General features: G+C 35.1%; 1 protein-coding gene across 2 annotated transcripts in view; it reads left to right on the forward strand.

Moving 5' to 3' along the window:
- The first annotated feature begins 458 nt into the window (after positions 1 to 458).
- The window catches only part of TRAPPC12 (trafficking protein particle complex subunit 12), a 58,434-nt gene continuing 50,450 nt past the window's right edge, over positions 459 to 8,442 (forward strand). For both annotated transcript variants that reach the window (XM_085322924.1, XM_085322925.1), the window contains exons 1-2: positions 459 to 1,671; positions 6,424 to 6,540. In XM_085322924.1, the coding sequence (XP_085179050.1) occupies positions 460 to 1,671; positions 6,424 to 6,540 (1,329 nt within the window). In that variant the 5' untranslated portion in view covers position 459. The remainder of the gene's footprint in view (positions 1,672 to 6,423; positions 6,541 to 8,442) is intronic.

Here is an 8,442-nt window from a genome sequence, read left to right on the forward strand (position 1 = left end):
GGAGGAGGCCGCGCCAGCCCGGCGCGCTGCAGCCGCGGGAGCCGCCGGCTCCGCTGTGCGCAGTGGGGCCCGGCCCCGGCTGCAGCAGCCCCCGGCGACAGCCGCGACCCCGCGGTGACTGAGCGCGCTCCTCCCTGCTCGCAGGTGGGCGCCGGGTTAGCCTTTGCGAGTAGCAGGCCGAATACTACTGCTGTGTGCGTTTAATTGGAGGGTTTTGCTCTTAAATCTCAGTATTTTTCGACTTGTTAGGAACGGCAAAGGCAAAGGATAAAGACAAAACATTTTCTTATGGTGAATTTATTTTGTGGTAGATAATGAAAGAAGGATGACAACGAAATGATTACATTCTCAAATCAAGATTTTCAGTATTTGTTTAATAATTGAATTTCACGATAGTAATTTTGAGTAGGGCTTGAGTAACAACTAATTCTTGTGCATGTTTTTCTTTCTTTAGTTACAATGGAAAGTAATGGGAGTAATGCTAAGGATGCTAAGAGCACTTCAGAGGAAGAGGACAGTAGTGATAGAGTCCAACAGAAAACTCAGGAAGAGGCTCTCTTTCATGAGGAAACTATTGATCTTGGTGGAGATGAATTTGAGTCTGAAGGGAATGAAACTGTATCAGAAGATTCTAATAATTTTATAGATAAACTTAATGAACAAATGATGGAAAGTGTCATTATTTCAGATTCTCCAAACAACAGTGAAGATGACACTGGTGAACTTGGTTGTTTGCAGGAGATAGTAGAACAAATGGAAGCCAAGGACAATCAAAAAACACAAGCAGAAGTGGGTAAGGAAGAGTTTTTAAGTAATGAGAGTGAAACTGAACATGAAGAAACACCTAAAGATGTTTCTGAGATTGGAACAGATGATCAGGCATCTTTAAAGGAAGAATCAATTCAAGAAGCAGTGAAGGAGGAACTGAAGTTGATAAACAACATTTCTGTTAAAACAAGACCAAATAATATTGATGAAAGCAAACCTGAGAACCAGATACCATTACCCAGTACTGGCAAACCAAATCCTGAGGCTGAGCCTATCCCTGTGTGTACCATTTTCAGCCAAGCAAACAATGTCAGTACTCAGCCACAGTTGTTCCTGCATGATGGTTTTGAGCCTCAAATGGTAAAATCTCCCAGTTTTAGTAGTATAATTGAGACTCCAGTGAAGTCTAATCCACAGGTAGTTCAACCGAGTCCTAGTCTAAGCAAATTCTTTGGTGATACTGTTAACACTAATACTTTAGCTTCTGACTTTTTTGATTCATTTACCACATCCAGTTTTATTTCTGTCAGTAATCCTAATGCAAGTTCTTCAGTCCCAGAGCAAATGTCCTCTACTTCTTCCACTGCAGACAGTTCTCATGCTTCACCTGACCCTACCTTTTCTATAGGAAATGGGAGAACTGAGGCAAGTGGTCCTCCAGCCTCTTTAGAAATATCTCAGTCGCCCAAGCCCTTCTCACAAATCCAGGCTGTTTTTGCTGGGAGTGATGACCCATTTGCCACAGCCTTGAATATGAGTGAACTAGATAGAAGAAATGATGCTTGGCTTCCCAGTGAGGAAACCAGAAATGTTCTAATTTCAGTTGCTACACAACAATACAGCACTCTATTCATAGACAAAGAGAATCTCACCATGCCMGGATTAAAATTTGATAATATCCAGGTAAGAGTCTGTGATTGAATTTTAGAAACTGATTATATTTTATAAATATTGAATAAGAGCTGTCCACAAGCTTGTACATCTTAGTGCTTCGTATTGTTGCCTAAGGTCACCTTGTTTGTATTACTGCAGTCATTATTAAAAAACTTAATGTTACTGCCCACTCATACATGAAAGGACTAAAATCAGATCTAATATATTCATAATGAAATTCTTTGAGTCAGGTTGAAGACCAGTGTTGACAGCTTACATCCAAAGTTGATTGTGTGTTTAAGTCACTTCAGTTAGTTTCTGCCCATTCTAGTTAGAAGGATTATGCTCACATTTGAAATATAAACAAAACCAGAATGCTGTTCTGTAAAGTCTGAAGGGCATACAGTGTTAYTTGCTTGTGGAATTCACTGTTGCAACAAAGCAGAAAATAACATTTTTTCACAGTGATATTAACGGTGCTGTGAATAACGTTGACACTGACTGGAATTGCATTATTTCTGTCTTTCCTAATCAGTGGAAAGRTATGAGCTGTAGAAAAGTGCTGGAGTGAGCTACTGGGAAGGAGTGAAATTCTGGTTAGATCTTCAAAGGAAGAGTATAATAATGGAAATCCATTTCCTTCTCTCCTATCAAGAGTTCCTGACTGGTGCAAAGGCATAAAGCTTTTCTTTGGAATTTGGAGAAATTTTATTCAGCTCTATTAAAAACTTATTGTGAAGGAATTTTATCCTGGCAGCTCAGCAAAACCAAACTATCTCAGTGATTCTTTTTTCTTGAAATAAGTAATTCCTGCTTTTCCATGTCTACATTCCTGAATAGTAAGAATTGTCATCTAGAGAGTTGGTGCTGAGGGTTTAGATATTTAAGCTTTAATGACAGCATAGCAAAGATTATTAATTGGTAAGTAGAATAAGGGCAGAGAGAATGGTATACAGTAACTTCACAATCTGCAGTAGCTATCAGAAGAGTTTCTGGACTGAGTGAAGTCCAGATTTGTAGCTGAATTAAGTTTCCTTTTTCATGTCTCCCACTGAAGCAACAAATAATGAAAGATTTAGACATATGCCATGGTGCTGCTGCTTCTTGAGTTAACTTTATCTTAAAACATTTGTTTTTAAAAGTGAATGATCTATGATGACAATAGCTCTTTCTCACTCTATTCAGTTGAGTCAAGAATTAAAAGGTTACTTGCACTGGTCATTCTCTTAATGTGGGTCGTGTGTGTATATGCAGATACACCATTCAGTACACCATTCAGTACATCATTCAGTACATCATTGAAAAGAAGATATTACAGCTAACCTGCTGTAAAATCAAGGAAGGAGTTAATGGGGATTCCTACTACTTTCTTCATAGATTATTATTTATAAACAGCTACATAGGCATGTTGGCAGGGAGTCAAGTTTYGAAGGGCTTTATGCTTAACACAACTTTCCTCACTTCCAGTTACTGCTTTTCAGTGGCCTGAGTGCCCTCCTCGACTACTTTGACATCCTCTAGTTTCATATGATCGTTCCAGGCACTTCTAGTACTCTGAATTTTGTATTTAACTGAAATCATAATTGTAGAGTACTTGACATGTCATCTGGAACATTGTCGTATGCTGGTTTAACATTGAAAACATGRCTTCCACAGTGTTCATTAAAGCTTTGGCATGAACAGTTTTGTGATGCTAAATGTTAATGCAAGATGTTAAACCATACAGCATACAGTTAACAAAGTTGTTAGTGGAAAAGTGCATTTATGATGAACTTTGAGTGCTTCAGGGAAGAACTGAAATTACATGACTTTTATTGAAGAGCTCAGCACTATTTTTTTTTCTCACTCAGAAAGTGCTTATTCATGTTAAAGAATGTTGTTTTGAAGTTCATATGAAGCAATTTAAAAAGAAAAATATTCAGTGTTCTCAGTTTCAACTGTATGCTACTTCATATTGATTATTTTGAGCAATATTATTTTAAAACACTCATGGATTGTGTATGTTAYAGGTTATTTGTACTAGTACTTTCTGAGGGTGGGAACCAGTCAGGAGGATTAATTTTTGTGCTCTGTTATGCTTATCTCCAGCACTTACCGTCTGCTGTCATGATACCCTTCATCTCATTACAGTCCTTCATGTGTGATGTTTCCTTTTCCAAGGAAGTGGTGGGAGGAGTTAAAGTTTCTTTTGTATTTGTTTCATTGTACACACATGGATTTCAAAGGTTGAAATCTTGTTTGTTCATAAGATAGGTAAAGCATCAGAGATAAAAATTTTTCTAGTAGAACAGTAATTGCAGTCTCGTTCCTCATGAAACTGGACAGAAAACATAAAAGTATTTGTTGTTAATAGTAGTGGGAAAGTGCCAACACTTAATATCAGTTAAATGGATATCTTTGTCAGAGCTAAACTGTATTTTATAAAGCTTTTTCTTTTTAGGACAAAAGGTTTTGTGGCTTTTTTTCTGTTCTCTGCGCTAACAGTTTCCTGTCTTGGCTCTTCCAATGAACATTTTCAGACTGCCTTAGATGGATTTTTTAGATGTAGTTGCTTTTTACTTTCACACCTTAAATACTACATGCTGTTCTAATTACCTCATATCTGAAAGGATATAATGGAATTTTAAAAAATTAGATTAGAGGAATGGTCGGGAGTATAGCGTTTGTCCATGTAAGTGAAATAGGAGTGTTTAGCTTACAAGAAAAGACAATGATGTAAAATTCATAAAAAACAGAAAGAAGGTAAATGAAGAATTATGATTTGCTGKTTTTTGTGGCAAAAGAACTACTGAGTAATAAGCAAAAGAAAAATAAAAGGAATTACTGTTTTGCAGTGCATACACTGCTTTTAAGTTGTAGAACTCTTGCCCTCAGATGTACCTTCAGTTAGAAAAACAGACTGAAATATGAGCAAGACAAATACTATGGGAGAGATGTATGTCAGTGAATATTTTAGAATGATAGGCAGATATGTTCCTTTGATCAGGTGGACCCAAGACTTTTGCCTGCTGAAAGCTGAAAAAGGCCGGTCTGAGCTTGCCCTGGTTCTTACACTATTTTCATGAACATTTCTGTTGACCCAACAGACACACCTTTACTGTGACTGTGGATAGTTATTCTTATATATTACTCCATTTAAAAACAGTAATGTGAGTGTATTAATGCATTTCTGATAATCTTTCTTCAGATGTTTGTTCTTCTAGATTACATATGTATTAAAAATTTGGTATTTTCATTAATCCTACAGAAACAATTTCTGATATCTCTTATTAGCATGGAGTAACTTCTAACAGCATAGGGGATTCCCTTGCATACAGAAATACATACAGTCCAAACTRGAGAAGAAACCTCTGCCTTGCCCCTGTGCTAGATGGCATTAGCAAACATGGTGACTGAAGAGTTTGCAGGCAGTAGTAGGCGGGTTCKCAACATCTGTCAATATATAGTTCACATTTTTTCTGCTTGATGTCGAACCTGAATTTCTTGATAACCTTTTGCAGATCTGTAGAAATGGTTCATTGAACCTTCAAGGATCTTTTGCTACAGACTGGAAGACACTGAAATAGATAATCAAACAGAATGTCTTATACAGAGTTACTCAGTTTATTGCTAGCAAAGACTGAAATAGAACCTGGATTTAGACCTTCCTCTTTGAAGGTCCCTGTTGGAAAACGTAGAGCTAATCTTCTCAGACTTTAGGTGTCTACATTGTAAATGTCTATGTCTGGACTAGGCTCTAAACATCTTTTTATAGTCAGCTGAGAGAAAACGGGCACTTTTTAAGTCACAGTTCACCTTGTTTTAAGGTTAATATCTAAAATATATAAAAAGTGAACATCTCTAGTTTCCCCATGCACTTGTTTTTGTTATAGAAGTCACTCATGATCCCAGTTTGCTTTCTAGCAGACGTGAATTTTTCTATGGACTGTTTATGTTTATTTAAATCTTTCTATTCTAACTCTAGTTAATAAATATGTGATTTTTTTAAGTTAACTTGTCAGTTGAATTTTTTTTTTATTTATTGGCAGAAAATAGCCACATTGCATTTTAAAATGACATCTGGGTAGTTTTGTTTTAATGTCAGAATTAGATTTTACTTAAGTAGTGATTGTTCTTAAATTCATAGTTCAGAAACCTTTAGCAAATCTTTTAAATGCCATCTACTATCACTAAAAAGATTGGAGAATTATATGTGCTAAACACTTGCATCTTACTCATTTGCCAGTTCAAGTTACTGAGCTTCTCAGATCAGCTAGTTTTTCTGGTTTATTCCTTTAGTTTATTCTTTTATAATTAAGACTATTTGTTAAAAGATTGTTGTTCACTTTGGCCTGTGATCTCTCAGTCARAGCTTTTTCTGTATATATTTAGCTGATCATGTTAGCTGATCATGTGCCCTTACATCTTTGTGCAGTAAATTGCATGTTTCGACATATTAGTATTCACTAGAAATACCTAGTAAAACTTACTGTATTTTGTAAGGTCTTTGTAAGGTATTTTCTCAGATATTTGAAGGATAATGAGACTCAAGTCTGAATATACTGAAATCTAAATGTTAGAAAAAAGGAATATAGCAAAAAATGTGAGGTAAATCTAGAAATTTTCATTGAAATGCTGCAAATATATATGTATCTATATTCATTTCACACAAAAAGCACTGGAAAATAAGCATTTCTCAAGATAGAAAAAATRTTTTGCTCAGTTTTAATTCAACAATTTGTTAGAATAATGTTAGAAAGTATCTTAYGTTTCTTCTTTTTTTTTTCTTCCATGAACATCAAGGGAGATGCAGTGAAAGATTTAATGCTTCGCTTCTTGGGGGAACAAGCTGCAGTGAAGAGACAAGTTTTAAATGCCAACTCTGTAGAACAGTCATTTGTAGGCTTGAAACAGCTAATTGTAAGTAAGAATGTACTTCATCTTCATAACTCAATATATATTAAATACCATGCTTCCGTCAAGATAATTGGGAGCTAATGACTGTGAGAAGAAAATTAAAAATATGCATATGTGTCTATTCATGATCTTGCAAAAGTACTAACCAAGGTACAGTAGTTTTTAGCAGCAGTGATGCTGGGTTCTAAAAGATGTAAATGCAGAAGTTAGAAGCAAGGTAGTTTTAAACAATGTAAGTGGTTTCACAGTAGATTTTTAATAGCTTTTTGGTTGCGTATATATTTGCGTTTTACTATAGTATTTTACTAAAAGTAAGGCATATCAATTCTTGTGGTAAGCAAAGGTGATGTAATAAGTTCAGCTGCTTTAATTTTCTCGATTTCAGAGCAGGAAAACTAAATTAGTTTCTGTTTGTCTTTTTTCATTCCTTCACTTCAAAAAGGTTAAATAAAATATTTCAAAATGAAAGCTTAATTTTATGTTTGTTAAAACCTTTTTYGTAATGTAAATATCTCTAACTTGCAAATAGTTATATTTAGTACAGGTGAACCTTGCCTTGTTTTTTCAGCCACTGTGTTCCTATATGAAACTCACTATCCTTGTGTGACAGAGGTTTATTTAATCTGTTGAAATTTCAAAATGTTTTAGACTTGCTTTATTTTTGAAAAAAAAATGAATGAAAAATTAATTGGATTAAAAATCAYTGAGGAAGTGCAAGAGTTAATAATATTTAGTAATTAATATTTTTAGTTTAACTGTTAAATTGCATATAAAGCTCTGGAACAGACTTCTCATGTTAGGAAAACCCGAGATTTCTCAACTCTAGTCTGTTCTCAAGTGTTGTTAGAGGAGATTAAAGAAAATTTTTGAAACTAAAGCTGAAAAAACAGATTTTGATCTTCATCATGGAGATGCATGTTTTTCTATCCTTGTATCAATGTTTATCTTAGCAGGAGAGTTAGGAAAGAAAACAAAACCTTATTTTAAAATAAGCCTATTCTCATCTGAGCGTATGTAGGAAAAGTCCTTTTCCCACTTTTTCTTCTCTTTTCCTGGAGAGTAATTTTGCTATAGAGGAAAACCAAATCTTTTTCTTCTAGATTTGGTAGCTGTTTTCATGTAAAAGGTCCTCCTGTGCTGCAGACCTTATACCTCAAACACAGCACTGTCACTTGTGTTATTTTAGCTTTGAGAGTACTCCTAAGCTCTGGAAGAGCACTACTCTGAATTTCAGCATCAAAGCAGAGAAGACAGGAGGCGATTTGCTACCTTGAGAATTTTTGCTGTTGTGGCAGATTTCTTTTAAAACTTGTCTTATTATAGAATATTTTTGGTAAAATTGCAGCCATTCAGGCAGACATCAAGAGGTGTTTCAGTTTTTGGAGYTTCCAGCATTTGCTGCTGGTTGTTCCTGAGTATGCAATATAGCTTTTCCTCAGCTTTGTTTGTACAATTCTGTTTCTTTTTATAATAAAAATTACAATTGTATTTATTTATTGCTTGGCATTTTTTCGTGAAATACTTAATGTTGAAAATTAATTTCTGATCAGCATCAGTCTTAAAGCTAAAAGTATTCCAAATTTTCTAAGAAACATAAATTCCATGCAAGAATTAAAGAAAATTAAGAAAATTTTGTGTCAGCACACAAAAGAAATTTGTTAGGTTAAAATTCCTGAATGATCTTAGGTGAACTCCATCCACCTTATTAAACGTGGGAAGGCAAAAAAATAAAATAAAATGTGTTCTTGCCTGTCTGCTCCAGAGGAAAATATTTCATTTGTATCTGGTTACTGTTTTAATCCTATGTGGATAGGAGAAGTACACTAAACAGGCAGTTTCAATGTTTTTAGTATCAACACACAGTTTCCAGCATCTCGCTGCTACTTGCTTACAGAGAACATACTT

The sequence above is a fragment of the Rhea americana genome, unplaced genomic scaffold (assembly GCF_003343005.1).
Source record: "Rhea americana isolate MKP2758 unplaced genomic scaffold, rheAme1 scaffold_80, whole genome shotgun sequence".
Classification (NCBI taxonomy): Eukaryota; Metazoa; Chordata; class Aves; order Rheiformes; family Rheidae; genus Rhea; species Rhea americana.